This window comes from Desmodus rotundus, chromosome 11 (genome assembly GCF_022682495.2).
Source record: "Desmodus rotundus isolate HL8 chromosome 11, HLdesRot8A.1, whole genome shotgun sequence".
Taxonomy (NCBI): domain Eukaryota; kingdom Metazoa; phylum Chordata; class Mammalia; order Chiroptera; family Phyllostomidae; genus Desmodus; species Desmodus rotundus.
The window spans coordinates 80,176,025-80,201,906 of NC_071397.1; the positions used below are offsets into that span (position 1 = coordinate 80,176,025).

The 25,882-nt window shown below is 43.4% G+C and overlaps 1 protein-coding gene across 1 annotated transcript in view; it reads right to left on the bottom strand.

Annotated features, from left to right (window-relative positions):
- Window positions 1-25,882, bottom strand: part of SLC2A12 (solute carrier family 2 member 12) — a 51,622-nt gene that overhangs the window by 23,475 nt on the left and 2,265 nt on the right. The window contains 1 exon segment of the mRNA XM_024551883.4: window positions 7,319-8,659. Within this exon segment, the coding sequence (XP_024407651.1) occupies window positions 7,319-8,659 (1,341 nt within the window).

Here is a 25,882-nt window from a genome sequence, read left to right on the forward strand (position 1 = left end):
CCTGAGCAATAATCACATTGGGTTAATAAGCTTCAGAATGCATTCAAGATCTGGTATGAAAATCTTGCTCCTACTAAAAATCTTCTTTAAACGCAACTGTTTTTTTTTGCAATTTGTACCCATGCCCTAGAATATAATTTTGGTAATTGAATTGGAATTCCTGTGCTAAGCTTTCTTTAGAAAAGAAAAAGAAACTACAACATGAAAATGGACAAAAATGACTGACTCTTGGCAATAAGAAAAAGGACAATTATTCGGATCCCTGCTAAAAGCTTGAGGAGAATCAGTAAACCCAGACAGGTGGGAAACAACTGCTCATTCTGCTTCGAGCGCGGCGAGCTTCCCAGGCTTGGGCGTGACGCCCCCCCCCCCCCCCCCACCCCGGCTGCGTCCTGGGAAACGGCAATTACGAGTTGGAGAAACCCACAAGATGAAGGGTTACCCCCCTTTCCCATACCCAAACTTCCTTCAGTCCTGAGATTCTCTGTCTCACTAGTATTGGCGTTGGTCTAAGAAATTTTCAAAGGGACTCTCTTCACTGTGTTGTTGCAAAAATAAAACCAAACAAAACAGAGGTGTCCAAAAAAAAAAAAAAGAAAAATCTGGGACTACTTTGAGGTTCCCTGTGTATGAAATTCCCAAGTAATTATGACTTAACAATGAAAAGCTCTAAATGCCTCTCACTGCTTGTTTCCAAGCACTACTGATTCCCCTGCATCTTTTCTTATGAACAAAACCAGAAAGAGATCTTTAGAATCACGCCCACGTGACACGTTATGCTGCAGAAAAACTCGGGATGGTGTTTGGCAGAAACACGAGTTCCCCTGGCAGCCTAGCAGTTCTAACTTATGTGCTGCTTAGTCCGCCCCATAGATAGCTTGACACGTGTGAAGAAGCACACTTTAGGTTTTTCCTTTATCTGCCTCTTATTTTTAAAGTCCTTCCTCCCCATCCTTAGAAACACAACGGTGTTCCTGCATGGTTTTCAGTCAGATTTATGCAGTGCTCACTTAGAGGGAGAGAAGAAAAAATATGTCATTTCTTTCTTCAAAGAGTTTATAATCTAATGACCATAGGCTGGCTAATAAACCAAAACAAACATACAGAAGCAACACACTGTATCAGTGAGGACTACATTACATTACACTGTGCATTATACCATGTATTCATTACACTGTAACTTCCATTTATATTATACTCTTTAGCATCCAAAACATACATGCAATAGCTCACAGAATGCTCTCTCTGTGAGATAAGATAGGTATTATTATGTCTGATTCATAGATTAGAAACACCTTCAAGAAGATCAATGACTCAAAGATCACACAATCAGTAGATAGAAGACCTGGGATTAGAACCCAAGTGTTCTGATTTTAAATTCAGCCTTCTTATAGCCAGAACTGACCTACTCTACCCTATACATAACTAATAGTTCTTACAAATACAGATTTCTAAGAAATAAATTCCTAGAGGAAAGAAGAATTTCATTGAGCTTTAAAGATAGGAAGGATTTGGGTAGAGTAGAGGAAGTGCAAAGTAGTGGGAAAGGAAGAAGCCCAGAGTGGTGAAGTATTGGCTCATCGCATGACACCAGGGAGCATCATTCATTTTGTAATGTATGTGGAGCCTGTATGTACCTCTGTAGGAATGGTGGCCCTGGAGCACAGCTCCAGAACTACAGTGTAAACGGTGCCCCTTGGAGGGGTGTAAAAGCCCCAGTATAGTTGGGTAAGATGATGGAGGATCTTGAAAACCATGAAATTTTCCCCTCAGAGGTGGGTGATACAGTAGCAGAGAGAGCATGGAAATAGGCTTCTGACCCCTGGGGGTTTATTTCTAAATCTGTGTGATCTCAATGTCCTGGTGTTTTTTGTCTCTTTCTGATAAAAAGAAAATGTTGTACTAGATAATTCCTATCTCCTTTTCATTTTGCAAAGCTTTTGACTTCTCTGCTGTGGTAGAAAGTAGGATACCATGGAAGGTATGTGAACATTGGCGACAGAAGAAAAACGGTATTTAAGGAACACTGGTGTGGAGGATAAGTGGGCATGAGAAAGGCCTGGAACGGCAAAGAACTACAGGGACAATCTCCTAGCAATCTAACAATGGCCATAAGGGATAAGCGATGATGGCAGAAATGGGAAGGAAAAGATAAAAACAGCAGCCATTTGTGAGGCAAAATCCAAGAGCATTTGGTCATTGACTGGATTGGGAAAAGGTCCTAGGGCATCAAACCTGACTGGCTGGCATAGTGATTGCCACAAGAAACAGAAAGGGAAGTTCCCCGGGTAGGAGGGGATAAGAATTCAGGATTGGGCTTCTTGTGTGTGGCTGAGAGTGAAGCATCAAAATGGAAAGGCCAGTACTCTTTCGGAAAAAGGAACTAGAAGTCATGTGAGATGATAGAACTGGAGATAAGTGAGTCATCAGCTCAAGGGAGATAATGAACGTTCCTGAGAAAATAAATGTGAGCCCTGGCTGGCGAGGCTCATTGGATGGGGTGCCAGCCTGTGAACCAGAATGTTGCCGTTTAGATTCTTGGTCAGGCATTTGCCTGGGTTATGGGCGGGGTCCTCGGCTGGGGAACTGCAAGAGGCAGCTGATCAGTGTTTCTCTCCATTTCTTTCTCCCTCCCTTCCCCTCTCTCTAAAAATAAATTAAAATTTTAAAAATTTGAAAACGAAAACAAGTATGAACTCTTCTATGATGCATTGGCAGAAGAGTGTTTTTTGGTTTTATAGCTAAAGAAACAAAAGCCAAAAGACATTAATGAAATGACCTCTTTTTTGAGAAATAGATGGAATGTAATCTAGCTATGTATTTAAAAAATTAATCTTTTCATGAAAAGAAATACATGTCTCTCACAGCAATTGAAGACAGAATGCAGGGCCCTTGACCTCTGAAATATTCCTTTCCTTGTTTACTCTGGCAGTTTCCTATTCTGTCAATTTAGCTAAGCTGGAACTACTTTTCCCAGAATCCCCTTCCCTGTATAGTCCTGGGTTCAGGTTGGCAGGAAGAGAAATTTGCAGGAGACTTGGAAGGCCCACGTGACACCTCAGCCTTATGCTTGGTGGGATTGGTGCAGGGCCCTAGATGGCACTGCAGCTTGTGCACAGGGTTGTGACCTGCTGGCTCTCCATGCTGGTGTGGGGCAGCAGCTAGTGCGACCAGATCTCCAGCTTCCCCAACTACTGTGACAGCCACCTCGTCAGGGCTGTGCTGGAGAAGGACACTGGTGTTTCTACAGGCGGCTGCATCATCGGACAGATGCACTGAGCGACAGATGTGGGCTCCACTTTCTGCTCACGGATCCAATTTGTCCTAGCAAGGTCTGCTGTCTCTGCTTCCCTGCTGGGAGCCGAGCTTTTCCTCCTGCCTGCCCTGCTGACCTGCAGAGGCTTCAGGCTGAAGCGGGATGCAGAAGCTGCTGCAGGCTTCCTTCCGTATCTTCACCAGCTTCCTTTCGTGGCCCTGACGGGTGCCTTTCTCCTTTCCCTCTAATCATCCCTTCTAAACCTTTGCTTTCTCAGCGTCTCCCGCAATTGCCTTAGGTCTAATTCCTGTAAGAAATTCCTTACCCTGTCTCACAGTGCTTCTGCTTCCTGACAGAATTGCTCACAGTGTCTTATTATCCAGGCCTTTCTACAGCCGGCCTGGCTGTAATTGACCGCACGTTGTGCACTTCACTTATTCTCAAGGCACTATCAGCTGTCAGAAAAGGGTCATGAAATTTTAAAACACATATTCATATTTTTAAATAGCCATCACAACAGACTGAGAACCAATGTTGAAAGAGTAGCTACAATGAGATGCGGACATATTATCTGAAGAATTTAGGTTCCTGACTCTGGGAGCCTCCAAAGCACCCAGAACTACTCCGTTTTAGTTGTTAAAGTGAGAGGCAGAAAGAAACTCTTATTTTGCTTAAGCCACTGTGTTTTGGTCTTTGTTGTAGCTGAGTTTGAATTCTAACCAATACACGCGTTTGAACATTATTTTACCCAAGTTCACTTATTCAAGTAAATGCACAACAAATACTTCTGTATTCTTATCACTATCCTTGTTTTTTATCCTGTAGCTTAGCCTTATAAAAAGTACACACCTACTCACCTAGCAGAGCTTCAGAAAGAAAGACGATCTCTATCTTGAGTAAAATGCAGGGAGGCCCATTTAATAGACTCATGTGATGGACAGCAATACACTATTTTCATTCATTCTTACATCGAATGCATCCTCGTGGAGAAGACCGAACTAAAAATAATTAACCTTTACTTCAAGACCAACACGAGACTGCCTAATATTCTCTTAGTCTGCTGATTGTTGTCATTCTTTCGAGCGAGTCATTCTACTTCTCTGAGAGTCAGTGCTATCGTTTGTAAAACTTGGGGAACACCTCTCTGTCACACGCTTGTGAAAGGAAAACGAAGTCCTCCCAAGTATGGAAAAACTTTCTAAACCAGTGTTTGACATAATAGGTATCCATAAATATTAATTGAATCTAAAGCTTACATTTTATTTTAAAGAATCACATAGAATAATTTTCAAGTAATTATAAAGGATAAATAAACAGCCTCCAATAATTTTTTCTTCAAAATCAGATTGCATTTTCTGAAAAAGGGAACTCTTGCTCTAATACAATAATGTATCAAACGACGTTAGTGACTTTGTCATTAGTGGTTTGCTATGTTTTTCAAAGTTACCCAAAAACTAATGAGAGAAGGGCAGCACGAGCTTCGGAAAACTCTCACCATGAACAAGTTGGTTCTGGAAGTTACAGATCAATGTTTCTCATATTATAACATGCGCTATGTCACGTTCTCTGCCACCCTGCAAGTTTCTCTGCATTAAGGCAAACAGGAAATTCTTTTCTTTTTGTTAAGCTTTTCTTAGATTCTTAGTTGATGCTTGATATTTCAAATGATTAGATCAAGAAAATTGATATGAAAAGGAAATACTTTTAGTTTTATAATGAATATATCGGCAAAAAGGTGTTGGAATTGAAAATCAATGAAACAATAACCTACTACCTGAATTTTATCAAAAGAGTAACATTTCTTGTACTTATTAATATAGAAAAATTCACAAACAAGGTCAAGTTATTCCTGGCTACAAGATAGCACTCATATCTTACCCTTCTCATAGAGTTGAAACAGTCTCTGAAAATAAAAATGTAACGCCCTTGCTCAGATGTCATTAGCTTTATACATCAGAGTAACCATACAAGTATAGTGCGGGCTTCATGTCTATGCCCCCTGGGTGTCGAAACCTCCACCCCCAAGGTGACGGCATGTGGAGACAGGGATTTGAGGAGGTAATTGGTGTGGCACAGAGTGAAGCCCTCATGATGGGGTTAGTGCCCTCAGAGCCTTCCCTCCCCCACCCCTTTCCTTTCTCTCTTCTTTACCCTGTGAGGACACAGCAAGAAGGTGGCATCTACAAACCAGGAAACAGAATCTGTCAGCCCTGGGTCTCGGACTCCCCAGCCTCCAGACTGTGAGAAATAAGCATTTGTTGTCTAAACCAGCTAGTATTGGTGATTTGTGATAACCAGTAATAACTTAAGACAAATGTCTCACCGGTACAAACCCAAGATCACTAAATCCTGAAATAACGGTAGAAACCTACTTCCAGGAAACTGTTCATTAATGGCATTTATCATTGTTAAGTCTTTAAACAGCAGGGTCAGGGTTCAGGAACAAATCAGAGATCTGAGACATTTCCTCTGTCTGCCCCTGCACAGTCCCTTATGGGGAAATCGTTCTACTTAAAGTGCCAGAGGAAGGACAAGCTTCTGATCACCGATGTTCTGGACCGTGTGGCCCCGTCTTGCCGTTGCTGATCAGGCCTATCACTTGGCACAGCAAACAGCAGAGTTGCTCAGATTCCCTCCCTCGCTCTGGCATTTGAATGAATCAGTATCTAGAGACTGCTGTCAGAAGTGGGAGTAGACTGAAAGATGAAGAATTAGAGGTGGAAGAGAGGCCATATCGGCCTTGTGCAAGTCCCGTTATTGATTAACTGAGATTAAGCAGGCCACATGTGCCGGTTGCTGGCCAGAAAGAGGCAGACACAGGAGTGTATAATCTCCTTCAAGACAAGGACATTATCTGCCTTGTTTATTGCTGTTTCCCCAGCATTTAGCATAGTTCTTGGTTATTACTTGAATAAATATTTAATGAGTTAACAGTGGATCACTAACACAGCCCTAAAATGACTTTCTTCCCAGAAACATCATCCAGTTCCTGGCACCAGAAACCCACACTTATCCATGTGATTCCTTTTTCTTCAACACAGCCTGTGTCTCGCTATTATTCCCAACTTCCAACCTGTCCCTGTATTTGAGCAAGTTTGCTCGGTCCTTGATCTTTGTTCACAAAGGTTTTAATACCAGCTGTGTGTGTGTGTAGGTGGGAGAGAGAGACAGAGACTGAGAGAGAGAGAGAAACAGAGAGAGCCTGAGAGAGAGAGAGAGAGAGAGAGAGGGAGCTGAGGATGACACAGATTAAGCACTTCATTTTCTAGTGAGATGTACAAAAGACCTTTTACAACTTCTCTACAGAGAGGTTTAGACTTTCAGGCTGAGGCAAAAAGATGAGGGAACTTCAACAAACAAGCTATTCTAGCAAACCCTAGAGAGTTTGCTCCAGAGAAGGGTTTAAACATTGTCACTGGAGTGGACTGGCCACGTAAAATAGAACACCCTTGTAGCTATCTCTCTGTAAATTGTTTGGACTCCATTTAATAGGAGTAACATGACTCCCATTCTCCTGCTTAATAGAGGAGAGTGCCCTGGGAGGTTACTCTAGTGACAAAATACACTTAAAGAAATAATGGATCCTCCTTCCCAGCTCCTAATTCCCTTCTTCTTCATTATTACTAGAATGCATCCACTATTGTGTCTTTAAGAAAATCTTGATTTTTTTCCCTTCACTTATGCAGAAATTCAGGAATGATATGTAAAAATAATGTTATCCCAGTAAGTCTGCTTTCATAAAACAATATATCCTCTTGGGCAATAAATATCTTTCAAGGTCTGGTTCACCTCCAATCGGTTAGTGTTAAAGTATCCTCATGTGATAGCTAATGGCAAACTTACCCTTCGGGTGAGTGCTGGCCCTGCACATTTCACAAAGGCGGTGTAAGCCAGGCATACTTTCTGCATTAGTAGAAACATCAGGGGCCCAATTATCCCTGTCCTGCTTCTAGCAGTTCTGCATACAAAATACTCTAGCGATGAGATGCTCTCCCTGGTCAGAAGCAATTCACTAACACTTATAAGGGGTGAGAGGGAAGGACTAAAAAATAAAATACTTACTCGTTCCTAGACCAATTGAAAAAGCAGCAACATAAACAAGCAAGCTGGCTAAGGATAGCCATTTCAGAAAAGGTGGGACTTCCTCAGGGTCTGTGATGATCTGGTATTCAGTCTGGCTTAGTCCAGCATTTAGTGAGAATGGTGAGGTCATCTCCCCTGTCTTACCCATGTCATTTCTTGTGGGTGTTACTGAGCTTCTGCTGTGGGAAGTGATCTTCTTAAAGGGCTCTCTGAGAGTTTCATTGCTGGCCGACAAGTTGCTTGGGCCATAAAACACAGTCTCATCCAAAGATTGGTTGGTAAGACTATGGCTTCTGCAGATATTGGTGAAGTTCATGTGGATGTTGAGATTCACGATGCCCATGGTCACCAATGAGGCTGCCATCACAGAAGTGCCGACACAGAGGAAGGTTTTGCCCCCGACGTGGTCTACCAGCAGTGTGGCCGGGATGGTGCTAAAGACCTTGACAACCCCAATGCCCGTGGAGGCGAGGCTAGCTGCCTCATTGCTTTGGAAGCCAACAGACTTCAAAACAGTTGATGCATAAAATAATATGTTTGGCTGGCCAGTGATTTGTACAAAAAATACCAGTGTTAGGCCTATCATTATTCGGGTCCTCATATTGTCCTTCGAGCGAAACAGATCCCAAAAGCTATACTGATATTCATCTTTCAGGGAAGATTTTATCAGAGTGAGTTCCTCTGTGGTATCTGAGATGGCTCTCAACCTTCCCAGAACCTTGCCAGCAGCTTCCTCCTGTCCTTTCATCACCAGAAACCGGGGACTTGGAGGAAGAAAGTACATTCCAATTGCTTGCAAAACTCCCAAGGGAATGACAAGTCCGAACATGTACTTCCAGCCATGGGAAACACTGGCAAATGCATAATTTGAAATGTAGGCAAAAAGAATGCCAGTGACAATCATCAACTCATTCAGTGACACAAGAAGACCCCTTCTGTGTTGTGGGGCAATCTCGGCAATGTAAACACAAGTGGCAATTGCCGAGAGTGAAATGGAAACCCCTATAGCAATGCGTCCCACTATAAGAACCGTGTAAGACAAACTGAATATCAAGACCAGGCTTCCAAGTCCAAGCAGGCAGGACGACAAGATGATGGCAGCCCTTCTTCCATACCTGTCAATTAAAACCCCTCCCAGGAGAGAGGCAAGTAGGGCCCCAATGAGGAGGGAGCTCACGACCATTTCCTGCTCATGGCAGGTCAGGGCTAATAAGGTTCTTATCTGAAGAAGAGCCCCGGAGATGATCCCAAGTTCATAGCCCACCAGGAGGCCACTGACAGCAGCTGTGACAGATGACAGGAGAGTAAACATGCCGCAACCTACAAGCAGAGAGGAGAAACAGAGGGGTCAGTTCTGACCTGTTATTTTAAACATTGTATGTGTGAACAGAGACTTGACCTTGTGTGAGTTCTTCACGGCACTGAGTGTAAGCACGCACATAAGCACAGTAAAATAGCATGCTAACAAAAACAATGGTTACCTATAAGAGAAAAACATCCTTTTTCTTTCATTTTTGGGAGAAGGGCGGTGACATTAGGAAGTCGTTTCCTTCTATTGCAACGTTGGTGTTGTTTCATGTTTTCAGCCAACAGTTATGTAAGATAAGCAGATGAAAGATGATGAAGACTGAACAAACAAGAACACTGTTTAGCTCCAGCCTTGGCGTTGGATCAGAAATTCAGATAGCCTGGCTCCTCTGGTCCCAACTGATTTTGTAAAGGCAAATAGGGCAGGATTGAGAGGGTAGGGGCCTCAAGAAGTCCTACCAGCTTCCCACTGTGTACCTCCAGAGAAAAGGAACCACAGCTCCCAGGAAACCTTCCTCCTTGTCTCCTTGGTCACAACTGGGCCACTTCTGGCTTTTGCATGAGAGTGTGGGGTGGAGACGTGGGTAGAGGAGGTGCCTTAACAAGTCAAGGCTGCATCAGAAAGAAAGAAGGGAGAAATGGATGCAGGGGAGGGAACCAACAATACCCATTACTGGACTTCTATTTTAATAGTATACTGTTAAAACCTAAAGGCTGTGGCAAAATGTTAACAGTTATTAATTTTTGATGTTAGATACACAGGCGTTTGTTATGTTTGAAACTTGTCAAAACAGAAGCAAAACAAAACAAAAGGTAGTTGAGGGAAAAACATTGGAGGTACAGGAAACAGCAGGTTCCAAAGCCTGAGGTCATGTTTCAAACCTGTCAGGCAGCCAGAACCTCATGTGTGGGGCGTAGCATGAGCTGAGAGGTGGGTGGGAGGGGGCATCAGTGAAGGTGCATACGTGCAGAGGTGCCTCTCATGCAGACCTGGCAGGTCACAGTGACAACTTTTTATTTTATTCCAAGTATAATGGGGTCAATGCCCACCAACTGGTAACAGAGCATGATACTCCTGAGTGTTTTGCTGCTGTGTGCAGATGAGTTCTTCAAGGGCAAAGATGGGTAGCAGGGAGTAACATGTTGCCTTAGTCTCGACAAGAGATGATGCTAGCTTAGACTTGGGTGTGGAGTGGAACTGAAGGCATGTAGATTCAAGAGTTAATTTGGAGTTAAAAAGAATAACTATACTTGCTCATGAACTGAAGTTGGAGGATAAAGAAGTGGGTCAGAACCCAAGATTTCTCCATGGTTTGAGTAGTTGGTTGGGTGATATACTGGGAGATTGGGAAGAGGCTATGAATGGGGGTGAAAGGAGCAGTGGAAATCAGAAGTTCCATTTTAGACTTACAAAAATGTTTTGCTTCCTTTACCCAAGTAAGGCACTGAGCATACAACTTTACAGCTAAGAGCAGGTCAAAGCTAGAGATATGTATCTGGGATTCAGGAGCACGTATTTGGTATTTAAAGCCCTGGGAATGCATGAGATCACTTAGAGAGACAGAATAATGGAAAAGGAGAAGCAGGACTAGAACTTCGACCTAGGGTACACCAATGTTTAGAAGAGGAGGTAACCGTAAAGGAGATGGAGAAGCAGAAATGAGATGTATGTGAAAGCAGTAGAAACATGTGCTTGGACACAATGATCATGGGCTGAGCTAAGACCATCTAACCCTGCTGAAGCAGGGCATAGGGGGCGCAGTTAAAAGTGCTGTTTAGCTCTAGTGGAAGAAGCAGGTCAAATAAAGCTGATCTAAATCTCTTCCCGCCATGAATATCCAAGGTCCTTTGTATCTCCAGGATCCCAGGGGATATAGGAAAGTGGGAGGCTCCAAAAACCAAATTTAAAGGAATTAAATATTTAGATGGAGGAGCAAATAAGAATGCAATAATCCATAATAAAAGTAGTTTATGAGCACTTCAAACACAAACCACTGAATTGAGATTAAAGCAGCAACTTGTCCATGAAAACAAGTAAACACTTGCAGCATTACATGGCAGGCATTGTCTTCGGTGCTTGGGGGTACACATATATCAATGAAACAAAGCAGAGGTGGCCCTTGCCCCCCAAGAAGCTTAACATTCTCGTGAGTCTCTATGATCTATTATTTATTATGTACTGCTTTAATTTTTCACACAAAAAATGACTTTATAGTATTCTCTTATAAATTCACTTATGTCCTTGGTTTCCACATATTCTTTTTTCTATGTGATTTTAAAACCCTCAACAAATCCCTCAAGGACAAGGAGAATCGGGTCAAATTCTTACATTTGGATAAGAATATTATTTATTGTTTTATATCTTTACTTGTCACTCTTCATTTTATTTATGTGCAATGTGTCAATTAGCATGCGTATTTTAGCTATTGGTCTTTGATATTCAGATTGGAGAAATGAATGACTTGGAGAATGAACCGCTCGGTAGGCAGATGGACTGAGGCACCACACAAGGGGATTTGGAGTGACAGAGGACAGCGTGGACATGCTGAGTCAAGGACGTGGGGGCATAGGTGCCAGAACTGCTTGAGTAGCAGGACATTGTCCTTGCCACTTTGTCCCCTTCCCTTCCTAGTTTTCCCCTTTTGTAAGAGGGGAATGAATGCTTCCCTGCAAGAGGAAAACCCCCATGAAATACCAGCATGCCTTCCTTCCATGCTGTATTCAGCTACTTTGGAGAGAGTCTGGTGTGGCCGGTTAGGAAGGAGTTGGGGTAAGGGGTGGGGCGAGCCAGCTTCCTGTAGTGTAGAAGAAACACCTCCCAAGAGAAGAAGGACCCAGCTCTTGCTTCTGCTTTCTGGACTTCACTTTGTACGTCCAACTCTTTTAGCCAGGCCTCCCAGGACAGGACACAGACACACGGGGATGTGTGCAAAGGGTCTGGGCACCATCCCTGTGTGTCCGTGTCCCCGCTGCCACCCAGCAGCTAGTGCTGAGTATAATTCTTCAGAGATGTAATAAATAATTTCTGTAAGAACTAGTTAACAGAATTTTTTTTACAAAGTTAAAATTAAAAAAAAATTATATATTACATTACCTACCTATCTAATCTATCTAGGGAATTTATTTTCAAAAGCTTAAAACGTTATCATAGGACCTTCTATGACCCTACTGTCAGATGATGGGGAGGCATTAGCAACATGGGTTTTACGCTTCAGAATTAAGCGAAGGCCATCATTGTCTGAGTTTTGCTTGAAGGAGTACCTCCGCCCTGTTGCATGTTTCAAGGACTGCTGCCCGGTACTAGTGGCCCCACTCAGCTCATGACTACTAGTTGTTACTGCTGAATTTCTATTCCAGTCCTCAAGCTGCCCACCTGCAGTGCTGAATTCCAACCCAGTGTGGAAGCCTAGAACCTAAAGCTCCCCAGATCGCAGCTCTGTGACACCGCGGGACTTGGCAGCGATTCAGCGTGAGCTGCCCCAAGAGGTGTCTCAGTGGTATGCGGATTACTTTGAGCCAGAGGCAGCCAAGATCCTGCAGGCTCAAGAGAAACTGCGCCTCCCCTTAACTACATAGAAAATTTTAAATTGGGAGTTTGGCCCATGATAAGAGGCATCACCAGGAATAACTTTTTGTCTGCCTGTATGGTAGGGCCACCTATTAATTATTGAACACGATCTCTCCCTGCAATTGCCTTCTGACGCCCCGAAGTGCTTTCCCTCCTCCCTATTTCAGGTCACATATACCTCAGTTTCCCTCTGTAGCTCGGAATCTTTCATGCCTGTGGGATCTCTGACTCTCCTGTATGCGGGGTTCCCATGTATATATGTCTAACCAAATTTGATTGTTTTCTCTGTGTCATGTCTGTTTGATTATTAGACCAGAAAAAACAATCTGGAGAGTAGAGGAAAGTTTTTTCCTCTGCCCTCAACTTCAGTCACAGATAATTTTCCTGGTGCTATTTTACCACATAAAAATGAGACATAAAGAATGGGCTTCTTCCTGTGTCTACTTTTTGGTTGATGATAGAAGTGAGATGTTATCCTACGGATGCCAGAAGTAGAGAGAACTTTTCCGACAAATCTGTTAGGGAACAGGAGGAAACACAACGAGTGTGGCAGGAGAGTGGGGTTTCTACTGGCCTCAATACGATGGCAGAGTTTGGGGCGGCCGGGTGGACTGAGGAAAAGTAGCCAGTGCTAAAGGAGAGAACAGGGTGAGGAATCATAATTAGTGCCTTTTCAGAAGAAAACAAAACAGCCAGCCCTGAAGTCAACCAGTCTGCACTTAGTGTTCCTGATGAAGTTTGGCCTTTTTAGTCATTTTGCTCATGGCCTTGCTTTGCAGGGGTCGTTCCTTGACATCCCCATGTTCTCCAAATGTGCCATGAGAAATCCTCAGCCTTCAGTGGATATCACAGGAGCGGCAGATGTCTGCAGACTGTCAACTGGTCCCCACAGGCTGTTGGGTCCTGCCTGCTGCCTGTGCTGTTGCTCTGCTGGAAGCCCCCCAGTCTGATGATGCAGTGAGGATTCTTTATAAGGTAGTAAAGTAAAACCGTTCCTAGCAAAGATGGGGTCACAGCCAGGAGGCTTCATGCAAACAGGAGCCCTGAGACCCTCAGTGAGGGCACAAAGGATAGGCAGCCCCCACAGGCCAGGAGAGCGCAGCCGCAACAATAGCAGCATTGTCTGCTCACGGTGCTCGGAGGAAACCACGAGTAACCGGCACGCACTGAAACGCTCAGTTTTCCCACAATATTTGCGTTTCTGCCTGCTTTCTTTTCTTTCCTTTCTGCCCTCTGCCTATTATAGCGTATGTACATAATGCACACACAGTAAATACTGGCCCTCTGACTACATCCTACAACAGAATGAAAGGCATGCACACCAGGTTTGGTTTTTTGTCTTGTGTTTTGGCAGGCAGCCAGGTAATTACACAGCTTGACCGACTGTGAATGCTTCACAAATTCTAAACTGCACCCCCCCCCATTTCTTGTTTTGCTTGAAAAACACTTGCAGAAGTCCCAAATGTCCTTGCAGCTGTGGTTTCCCCTTTCTCAGCTCCTTCTCCCTAAACAGTGACCCACCTTTCAAGAGTCATCTCAAGTGCCACCTCCTCTGTGACAACCACCTTGCTCAACCTTATTCTGCTGCTCCAGCCCCAGCCCTTCTGTGCTTCCCCTGTGCATGAACTGTGTGTTTTTAGGGCATTTGTCACTTTTTAAGACATTCATTCATTTACCCGCTTGTCCTCCCATCAGACCAAACGTTTCCTGAAGCCAAGAACTCTGCCTTATAAACGTATTCTCACCTCTAGTTTTTGACACAAGGTAAATAGTCAATAAATTTGTTGAGTGAATGAATAAATAAATGAATGATAATGGCACTCCAGAATACTGATTCTGGGTCTCCTTCTACACACAGTTTTGTGAGCAGACTAAGGTTGATATCTAGTATCACGTAATGGTTAGTATATGGAACTTTATGTTTACATAAATGCTTAGCATTTAAACAGCACATTGTTAGCATTTCTATAAAGCTTTCAGCACTATTATTATTAGTCTGTTAACAGGAAAAGCATTGCATGGATCGTAAAACGTTTAATTGTCACTCATATATTTATATTTTATTAAACCTCAGCCCAGGGCCTGAGCCCAGGCTCAGCGCTTAGCAGACCCCCTTCAGTGGGCCTGGTTTCAGGCCTCCTGCAGTCTCCAGGTACCCTTTTTCTCCAGCCCACTCAGACCACATGCTCTTTCTGGGAAATGCTGTGCACTTTTCCAGACTTGTGCTTCTCTTCACATTGTTGCCCCTCACGGTATGTCCTTCCCCTTACTTCAGAGTCTAGGGAGACCCGATTTATCTTTGAAGATCCAGATGAAATATCCCTTCCTCTGCAAAACCGTTCCAGGCTCCCTCTTCTTGGTTAGCATTAACCTCTCCTCTCTCTCGCCTTTGCACGCATGGCCTTATCACACCTCGGATCATACTTAGTTACATCTGTTTCCTGACTTAGGTTGGGAGTTCCTTGACAGCAGAAGTGTCTGCAGGGGGCGGGGTGGGGGGACAGGGGCGGAGGCGGAGGCAGCTACACTGTACCTGACACAAGAGCTCAGTAGCAGCGGTTAGATGCCACAGGAAGGAGGAGGGTACTGGCTCAACCAGAAAGCTCCCTCACACCACCTCCCAGAGGGCACATCTCAGGGAGAGATGGCGTGGTGTTTCCAACAGCTGGCAAAGGTCCCAGATGCTGCCTCTTGTCCCTGGACCGTGTGTGGTATCCTGTGTGGCAGTAAATATTGGGCACGAGCCTCTACTGAACCACTCTCCGCCCTCCCCTGCAGGCCAATTCTTTCCTGAGCATGCAGTGAGACTCGGACCAGCAGAAAGTTTGACCTCTCTCTGTACCTACTATTGTTTGACCTTTCTCTGACCAAAAAAAAAAAAAAAAAAGAAAAAGAAACTTTGCTTTCTTTCTTTTTTATTTTTCCAATCCTAGCTTTAATTTAGTATTACTTTCATAGACACACCTTCCTGGAACTAATTTTCTCCAAATTTTATTGGCTAGCAGGGCTTAAAACTGGGGGTGTTGTTTAAATTTGCATATTAGCACTTCCCCGCATCTTGCTTTGTTTTTAACTATCCTTTTCTGCCTGATTATAACTTTTATGCTTTTGTTTCCTTCCACTCTTTCTTCTTTCTGTCCTTCAATTTGAAACTTCAACAAGGATAAAAGTGCTTGTTTTTTCTATGTTTTTCTCCAGCTAATTAAGTTCTACTCAAAAAAGATTTTTTCTAGTATTTTGGTGTATTTTTTCTCTCAACTTATTTAAGAAAAATTATTTATGTGTTAGTTACATATATTCATTTCTTCTCTTATCTCTAGCTGTGTCATTTTAATGTGCAACTAGAATAACTTCCCATATTTAGCTTCCACATCACTGACTTCAGATAATAAATCTTCTCTTGCATTTTTAGCTCCCTCACACTCTTTGCTGTCTTATATGGGTCTCTTCACGTCTTTGTTCTAAGCTAGCTCCAGCTTCACCTCAGTTTACTCTTATCATTTGATGTTGTCCTACATGTCTTTTTTCAAAGTCAATTTAAAAAAAAATTATAGAAAACAGGAATCAGTTGTTTTACAGAATTTATATTTCCTGTAGAAAGCAATCTTAAACTACATGCATTGCCTTTGTATTTAAAACATGCCTCCCAATGACCAGATCTGCTGCATTCCCTTTACCCAGTCCCCACAAATCCGGGATGATATTTGACTGCAAGCAACCCCCAGCTTGACAAACAAGGGTTTAAAACATTGTGGCTCTTCTTGTTTAATTAGCAAAAGACCAAGTTGAGTTTGGTGTCTCCAAGAATGCTACCCATTCTCCTGCATCCTCCGAAGGTGGGCTTTTGCCCAGACGTGGCATCCCATGTGCAAGGAGGCTGCCATAGCATCAAGCGTAAGATTCACTCACAACCACATTCAAAGGCAAGAGGCAGTGAAAGAAGGCTTAGGGCAAGACCTCTTTGCTTTTATCAGGAGAGAAAATTTCCAGAAGCCCCTTGGAAGATGATGAGGTTCAGGACACGCTGCTCCAAAATAGGGCACCTTGGCCTACCGAATATTTTAAGGTGAAGGAGTTTAAGAAAATGGCAGAAGCAGGAGGGTCCCCCTGGCCTTCCCCTCACTCCTCCCCCTAAAGCAGGTCATAACACGCTGCGACAAGTGCCCTGCCTACACCAGCAGAAAAGGAACTTCCTGATATTCAAAAAGATACGAAGAGGAATCCAAGCAAGCAAGCCTTGCGAAGTTTCCCTAGTTTACTATGCTTATCTCATACTCCCTAACCTATCGTATTTCTGCACCAAATCTGGCATACAGATACTCAGGTTTAACGATTGCTTTGGGTCTTCATTTCCTTATGAAGATTCCCATATCTCATAAAAGTTGCAATAAATCAACTTGGAGTCTTTTCACCTGTTAATCTGTCTTTGTCAGTTTCATTTTCAGATCCAGCATGGGACCCTAAGACAATTGAGGAAAACTTTTTTCTTCCACTACAAAGTTATCCTAATGTCTCATTGACCATCAGAATCCATGGGATCTGTGGTCAAACTGGGCTGTAAGAGACGGATAATATCGGAATCTTTTAGTTCCCCACGTAGGAAAGGCAGAAAATCAGAAGGGTGTTCCCACAGCTAGTAGGTTGGCAGCGTCTGACCTCATTCTAGCCACCCAGCTGCAGTGGCTAACACCTCTCAGTTAGACCCAGAGGAGCAATCGACGTGCACAGTTGCTAGCCAGGTTTCTGATGTCCACACGTTATTTTTCTAGTGTGGCTCCATTGGACCAAGAAAGAATTTTTTTGGTTCCCTGACTATAAATAAGGAATATTATTTCTGCATTATTTAAAACAGCCTGTGAGTCTTTGCTTGTCAAAATCAGTGTATACAAATCTACAGCTTTCAGAATGTACCACTTCAGTGGCTCCTCCGGTCTTTGTCCCTTCCTACACTGGTTTCCTGTCCCCAAATTGTTTTTCCTATTTAGCCCAACGTTGCTGAAATCTTAGAAGTTGTAGCCCCTGAAGAGATAAAGAAGGAGAAGTAGTAATGACAAGATAGGATGGAAAGAATTGCACTGTGGAGTGAAAACTTCCGACACTCTCAAAGATCCTAGGAGCTGAGGAGGCATCTTCTCTTTTTCTGGTTGGTGAAAATTCGTTTTCTTTTTTAGGAGTTTATTATTTATTCTTTTTAGAGAGGAGAAGGGAGGGAGAAAGAGAGGGAGAGAAACATCAATGTGTGGTTGCCTGTCACATGCCCCCTACTGGGGACCTGGCCCGAAACCCAGGCATGTGCCCTGACAGAATCAAACCCTCAGCGTCAGCCATTTGGTCACAGGCTGGCACTCAGTCCACGGAGCCACAGCAGCCAGGTCTGGTTGATGAAAATTCTTTCAGTGAGGGATACACAGTGAGAGTTTGTAGCAACCTAACATTTCACTGCCCTCTTTTATACGCTACAGCCACGTTTGCATTTTATTTAAGGGTAAGTCTAAACTCAGCAAATATGTCTGACTTTACTGCTGTTGAAATTTTTTTCATTTCTTTCCATGTTTTTACGAGGACTTTCAATGGACAGTTAAAAATGGTGAATCTGGAGAACAAAGTGGCAGCTGCCTTACCTGGAGACATAACCTCTAGGATGAAGATTCTGAATGTGTGTGAGACGTGGGGAGCTATGGACATTGTGAAATCGACAAGGTTTTTAAAAGGATCTTCATCCCATCAATGATTATTGACTGATGGAAAAGTAGCAAGTAACATACATATCTGTACTTGAAGATTTTAAACATGTAAATGTGATAGTTTCTAAAAATTCAAAGTGCTAGTGAACGCAAAGTAGCTTTCTGTCATTTTATATTTTCTAATCAATAAATATTATGCGAAGACTATTATGTGAGAATTTGAATTTGTCTTTCTATTTAAAAAGGGAGGCTGTGTACTCAAACAACAGTTGAGAGTCACTCCTAGTCCTTTTTAAATATTTTAGGTAGGGAAATAAAATGGGAAGAAAATAATTTTGTAAATCCTGTCTCCAAAGCTCTTAGGAAGAGCACTTTATTTACTAAAAATAAATGCTTGGATGGCCACTGGAGTGTTAGGGGAGAATCCCATGGGCCATGTTGTTAATATACAGGCTGACTATGGGAAAGAGGGAGAGAGAAAGAGCCAAGATGTGTTATACAATACAAAGGCAGAATTTTGACAAGTGTGTGTGTATGGGGGTGGAGGAGAGAGAGAGAGAATAAATATCTAAAAAGGCCCAGAAATAAGAGAAAAGGTCAGAATAGGTTGTCAAGTTAGGGTCCAGGGAGGGGGATGGGGAGAGAACCCCAAGGAAAAACAGGGCAAGAGGTCTGTGGCTATTTTCGAGTTGGTTTACAAGAAGTTCCCTATGGTGGGTGTGGCGAGATGGTTTCAGGAACGGGCCCAGCTGATACTTAATTGCACTGAGCTCTCGTCAGATCATCAGTAAAAAGCTACAAAGAGCTTGGGAGAATGGGATTTCAGTACCTGAGGGGAAAGGGGCTGCAGTCCACATATAGATTGGAACAGAGTGAAGACTAGTTGTGGGAATGGCAGGAATCCAGCGGGAACTGGAAGTCGGTGCGAGAAGCCATCAGAAGAACCACAAATCTCCTGAGGTATACGGAGTGTGTTTGTAGACAGCAGGATGAGTGGGGACCAAGGAGGTATGTGAGTTTAACCTTCCAGCGGACTGGAGTTATTTTTATTTGAACAGTAAAAGAATGATGAGCCCATAAAGTGGGAAGATTTGGAGACATGCATGTGAGATTTTCCAAGACCCCCTAATTCTGCCAACGCTACCAACGCTTTCAGAAACTTTCTTGATTTTCTTAAACTGATATGGTCTCTTTCTAAGAATTCCTCCTCTCATGGCGCTTAGCACACAAAGGTTCATGCGACTGTCCCTGCTTACATCTTCAGATCTTGCTGTCATCTTCTTTCCCTCCTTTGAACTCTGTGTTTTCATCACACAAAAAATATTTGGAGTTCCCTAGACATGCCATTCTCTCTGCCCCAAACTTGCACACAGCTGATTCCTCTGCTTAGAATGCTCTCTGTAAGCCTATGGGCCTCAGTTATACTTTCCTCACTTGGCTTAGCAACACTGTCTTGCAGGGTCCTTTGAAACCCACTGAGCTCCCATATTATCATGTGTCTGGCTGCCCCCTCTGCTCAGGTGTCCTGATCTCTCCTGTCTCTCCACCCGTTGCTAATATGCATCTGCACTGCATGGAAGTCTCTTGTTCATCTTTAGACCCAGGGTCTACACTCATGTTTGAGTCCTAGTAGACCCTCAAAATTTGTTAAATAATTATCTTGTAATTATTTAGATTCTTACCTTTCTGATGAGTTGGTAAAATCTATAGACATGAATAACGCCTTGCGTTGTTTTTGCACCCTGAAATATCCAGCACTGCGCCTCTCAGTAAGTATTACTGAGTTAAAATGCTCCTTCGTTCAGCTCAGCCAACACTTCTTCACTCATTTACTCGTTTAACAATTCAGCGTGTAAGATGTGCCAGCACTGTGTTGGGCACAGGTGGCAGACAGGTTCAGCTGGGTGGGCAGTGCAATCCCTAGGGTGGTTATTGTGAGCAGTGTGTTGAGGCATTTTCTAGGTTACATCTGGATTTGGTGGCATGAGATGGTGGCACTTGTGCCACATGCATAAGATCCCTGATGGGAATGCAGAGAAAAGGCATCAATTGCACAGGACATTCCGAACATTGGCAGTTGGCTCAGAGCTTTGATAGATCCAAGAATACATATTATCCCTGGGAACTTACAATCTATAGAGAAAGACATGTTACATGTAAAATTAGGAAACGAGCTAAAATACAATGCAATACATTTCTGAAAGGGGTGTAACTGGGGACCCAGGCTCACAGATCAGATTACAGAACAGAGCAGGAAGCAGACATCGGTGCTGGACGCCTGGTCAGGTGGGCAAAACCCCAGTTGGAGGGACAATTCTGAGGTTTGGATTTCTGTGCTGCTACCTAACACCTGTGCTACCTGGAGCAAGTCACTTCACTCCTCTCTGGGAAGCACCTGGGCTTACCGGTGAAGGTACAGTCTGGGATCAGGGTGCCTGATTAGCTTCCAGCAAGACTTCGATGTGCCTGTTAACCTTTCTATTCCTCTGTGTCCTCATTCCTAAACTAAAGGTAATAGTATCACCTACTTTATAAAGTTGTTACAATAATAAACGAGATAGAGGAGCCCCTGGTGCGTGGTAGTAAATGCTTAGTAAACATTAGCTGTTGCTCTCTCTGCCTCAGTTTCCTTATCTGTGAACTGGGAGTAATATTACCTCATTGGAGTGTTGAAAAGATAAGAAGTGAAAGTAGTAATAGACGTTCCTGGCCCACAATCATTCAACAAAAGTCCGTTTACTCTGAATGATGGGTAAAATCTCCATAACACGGAATTAAAACTATGAAACAGTCTCTCTTACTGATAGCAAAGAAAGTAAAATGTACCTTGTTTCCACCATTAAAATTGTATCTTTTTATAAATTCTTGAATTCCTTTGTTTTTGGTAGTACCTATGCAATTGGGTCTACAGCATGAAACATTTTTCCAGTGATTTTGTCTTGGGGTTTCTGCAGTTTGTTTCCGATGGAAGTGAAATGTTTCATTAGTTTGGGAAAGTTCTCTCGCTGTACAAATTAAATTGATTTTCATGGCAACTTTCTTAAAAAGCCTCGCACACGGGGGGCTGAGATACCAAGAGTCTTGCACCTCTGAGATGCCATTTCAGGCAGGTTACAAAATTAACATGCACATGGGTCCTGACTCCAGCTTCCCTAAGTTGCGGTGACAGGTGTGTGCAGGAGCAAAACATTTTGGATAAAATAATGCATAGTGAATAGTCCCGGAGCCTAACAATGCCAGGCAGACCTGAGTCACAAGTGCTTCTGAGAAACAATTACTTCCAAGGGAAACAAAATTTAACAGTTTAAAGGTAAATTCTGCTTGATTTACTTAAGGAAAAACACTCCTATAAGTTAAATGAAAGACAGCATTTTTCTCCCTGGTATTTTGGCAAAACAGTATAAAGTGAGTCATTGTTCAAGAAGAATGAAACCTCCTAAAATTAGAATAATGTAATAAATTGCCCTAGTCTTATTATTACTTCTACTAAAATTGTATAGAAGAAATTGTCTATCACTGAGGCCTAGCCAGTTAGCAAATGCGTCAATGAGTGTGCTGTGACATAGGAAGGAAAATGATGCCATTGAGCCACAATAAAATAGAAAAAAAGATCCATATTAATTTACGATTTACTATAAAGGTGATATATTTGACTCAAAGTTTCAGCTGGGAAGTATTTGGGGGAAAATTCAGGTTTTATGCCTTTAACTGAGATTGGCTACTTTTTGAGGGAAGATCGGATGGGAAATCATTCTTATCTGGTCTTTGGTCTGAGGGGAAGAAGGGTTTGACACCCCAAAGTATGCCTTTTGGAATGTTGATTATTTTAAGCTGGTTACTTTTAAGAAAATAAAGATTCAGGGAAAAAATCTTTGCCCTTCCCCCAACTACCTAAAAGAATTTAGAGAAAGGACCTGGTTCAGGAAGTGAGCTACCATTATGAACAACTACAGTTTCAGATGAACTAGTGCGGCAGACAGAGAGGAGCCTAGCAAAGGCCCCTTTGACCAGAGTCTCCTCTGTGTCCCATTGTTAAATGTGGCCCAGCAAACAGTTGTTTACCAAACATTTGCTTTGTTCTCCATGTGAATCACCTTCCTGCCCCACGATGTCCCCACCACCACATCCCTTGTCCTCCTCAGCTGAAGATGACATGCAAGCTTCAACTGCCTCCTCTGTCCTCCGGTCTCATATTCTTGCGGGGCCCCTGTGTGTACGTACATAATACATTTGGTCATTTTCTCCTGCTAATCTTTTTCATGTTAATTTGATTATTGGTCCAGCCAGAACTTAGAAAGGTAAGAGGGAATAACTCCTTGGAAATAAGCCCATTCCCACTTTTCCTCTTTCTCACCACCATAAGTTGGTGTCCTTTTACAGGGTTTTCATTTCCTTATTTTAAGGATTTTATTTTTATGTTTATTTTTAGAGAGAGGGGAAGGGAGGGAGAAAGAGAGGGAAAGAAACATCAACATGTGGTTGCCTCTCACATGCCCCTCACCGGGGACCTGGTCATTTCCTTATTTTAATCAATAACTCAGCCTCTTGGAGAAACAAAACTGAACTAGGAGCCTGAATTCCACTCACCTTAAGATTCCAACTGGAATCTTATAGAACCAGTTTGTGCTTATAAAATCTGAGTCATAGCCGCTTCAGCTGCTAGAAGCCCAAGTTAATTGCACTCCGATGGAGGGAGGTTTGGAGCTCTCAGAACTTTTTCAACCCAGAGGCTAAATAGTTCTCGGGTTCCTCCTGTTGAGAAAGTGCTGCCTACAAATCCAGGTTAAAGAGCTAACTCTTCCGGAGTGAAAAATATCATGCCATACATCTACAGCAATTAAAAATGCACTTTTAACTGGCCGATTTGCCGTTGACATATACATGTAAATTGAAGTTTCTTCAGGCAACTCCAGGGGGTATTCATTGCATTTTTAATTCTATTTTTTGCCAACTACTCTAAGATCTAGAGCACTAGAAAGTTACCCCTCGAGAATTCGCAAAGAATACGTCTCAAGGGCTCACAGTAGGGTCTTATCAGCTACCATAAGGTGTGTTCTTGGGATCTCCAGGCCTCAGCCGCTGCTGATAATCTTACTGAGAGAGAGTAATATTTAAAATAATTAACTCGAACAGGGGCACTGACCTATCAGAATAGACATCGACTGTAAAACCAGTCCTCAGCCACCAACTAACGTCTGCAAGCTAACTTCAGCCAATCTAGGGCAGCAGCACTTCTTGCGGCTCCTTGGCCTGCCTTTGTCCATGTTTTTTTGTTGTTGTTGTTTGTCTGTTTTTGTTTTTAATTAAAACACAGTCATACCTCGGTACTCGTTGGCTTCAGAACTCATCAAACCCTGTACTCATTGAATTTTAATGAGAAAAAAAAAGTGTCAGCACGTGGCCCTTGCTCGGGACTCGTCGCCCTTGCTAGAACTTGTACAAGTCACAACACCTCCCGCAAGAGAAACTGCTTCATCGTCTGGTGCTCATCGGTGTCGGCACTCGTCACGAGTTCCAGAATGAATTAGCAATGAGTACTGGGGTACTACGGTATTTTTAAATAATTTTTTTAAGTTTTATTTATTGATTCGAGAGAGACAGAGGAAGGGGTGGGGAGAGAAAGAGAGAGAGAGAGAGAGAGAGCATTACTTAGTTGTTCCACTATTTATGCATTCATTGGTTGTTTCTTGTATGTGCCCTGACCAAGGGTCGAACCTGCAACCTTGGCATAACCAGATGATGCTCTAACCAACTGAGCTAGCCAGCCAAGCCTGCCTTTGTCCACGTGTGTCAGGATCTGCCACCACAAGTTCCCACCAATGTGTGTCTGCTCCTGCCGTGGCAGCCAAGAGGTAGTCTGTGGCAAGTAGCAACCTCTCTGCCCTTTTTGGTGACATGATCTTAAAGGGGAACAAGAGCTCTTTAGGATCTGAGTGAGCCCAACACCACCCAGAAATTTCCTGAAGCAGCTGCTGCCATGTTTGCTTAGAGCCTTCTCCCTTCCTGGATGTTGGAGAAGCCATTTGCCCAGGCTTTATCATGAAATGCCTCCAGTTTAGATTTTTGAGGTGATTTCCAAGTGAGGCTAAGTGTACAGTCAACAAGAGGTAAGTGACTAAAGTGAGAGGGGGAGATGGTTCACTTTAAATCTGGTCTTATTTCCATGTAAAAGAGTCCCTAAGTCCCTCATAAGTTCACATGTCTACAAATCTGGTCACATCCTTGGGAATGTCGAGCTACACACAACTTGTTTTTGTTGTGATCAGACATTGATGTGTTCAATACAAGTTTTTAAAACACAATCATTTTTGGCATGGATTTTGTCACTTCACTTTTAATATATGGAAAGCCTGCAGAATTGGGAATGGAAGCACTTTGTGCTTCCAAAGTGACTGGTCTGTTGTTGGAATTGCTCCTCTGACATAATGTTCTGTTATTAGGTCAAGCTGGTTGGCCTGACTTTCTCTTCCCTGGGGATAAGAAGTTGGGGACAACTTCTCCTCCATCTCTCTTACAAGTAGACTTTCCCTCGGGCTGCCCAAGGAAGCCTGAGAGAAGAGGCAAGGTTAGGCTAAATCTGGGATCCCAGTGCTCGGTGGGGAAACAGTAAATATGCCCCAACCAAAAAAAAAAACAACATGTCTGCTTAACCAGGGTACTGGTGGGCCTGCGGTTTGCTCAGTGGGATCCCCAACCAGGAGCCTGCCTGCTCAGGGCTATAATGAATGGGAGGGAGCAGAGGCAGCCAGGACACAGGGCCTTCCTTTCTCCACCTCCTCTCTTTCTACTAGAGCGGGCCATGGCCACCTGTCTTATGGATTGACCACCTACCTACCCTGCTCCAGTTTGTAAAAAGTTCACAACTTTAAACATATTTGAGAAGGCCTCAGAGTATTTATGCGATTAGCGGAGGTGTGCATTTATTTAATGTCAGGCTGTGGCATCTGAGATTTAGAAGGGTGTTAGAGAGCATGCAGTGCAGCTCCTTCTGCTGGGTCAGCGAGCCCGGTCCTGGTGACTGGGTTCCAGTGCGCCCGGCAGCTGGACCTGCAGTGCTGAGACCCTGTACTCATGCAATGAATGCTGTCCTTGGTTTCTGACCTTCAGGGCAAATCCAAGGGGAAAAAGCAGTGCTCGTGGGGTGTACAGGGGCTTAAGGAATCGCCTCCCGAGACAGTTGTTTGAGTCATGAAATTTGAAGCGCCTGGGAGACCCAGCGTCTGACTAGAGGAGCAGGCATTTGGCCTGGGCCAGAGGTGGCTAGGGTCAGCTTTGCTCCAGCCACTGCATGAACTTGGGCCAATCACACATTTTCTGGCCTCCTGTCATTTTTGGGTGAGATGTGCCAGGACACCACATTTCTCACTTCACCTACATCTGTTGTTGGCTCTAGGCACCAGGATTTCAATTGAGCTCAACAATGCCTTTTCGAGTCAATTATAACAAGTCGTTGGCCTGGCTGGTGGCTTCCTGGATTGAGTGCTGGTCTGTGAACCAAAGGGTTGCCGGTTCAATTCCTGCTCAGGTCACATGCCTGGGTTGTGGGCCAGGTCCCCAGTAGGGGGTGCACGAGAGGCAACCACAAATTTATGTTTCTCTCCCTTTCTTTCTCCTTTCCTTCCCCTCTCTCTAAAAATAAATAAATAAAATCTTTAAAAAATGTCTATGAATACTGAAAAATTCACTAAAAATACACCCACTTGGAGTTGATTTTTGAAAGTGAATTTCACTTCATTAGCTTCCAGTCACTGTAACAAAGCACTCCTGCCCGGTTCCGAGGCGTCGGCGGAGGAGGAACCACTAACCCTACTGCATGTGACAGCATCGGGGTGCAGTCACAGAGCCAGAGCTTCCACTTCCTTTTTCCGTACCTCAGATGATTTAATTACCTCGTCTTGGACTATAAAACTCATTCCTCTTTGTGCTTTCATTGTTCCATCTAGGATTAGAGAAAGACTTGCTACCTCAAATGCAGGAATAGTA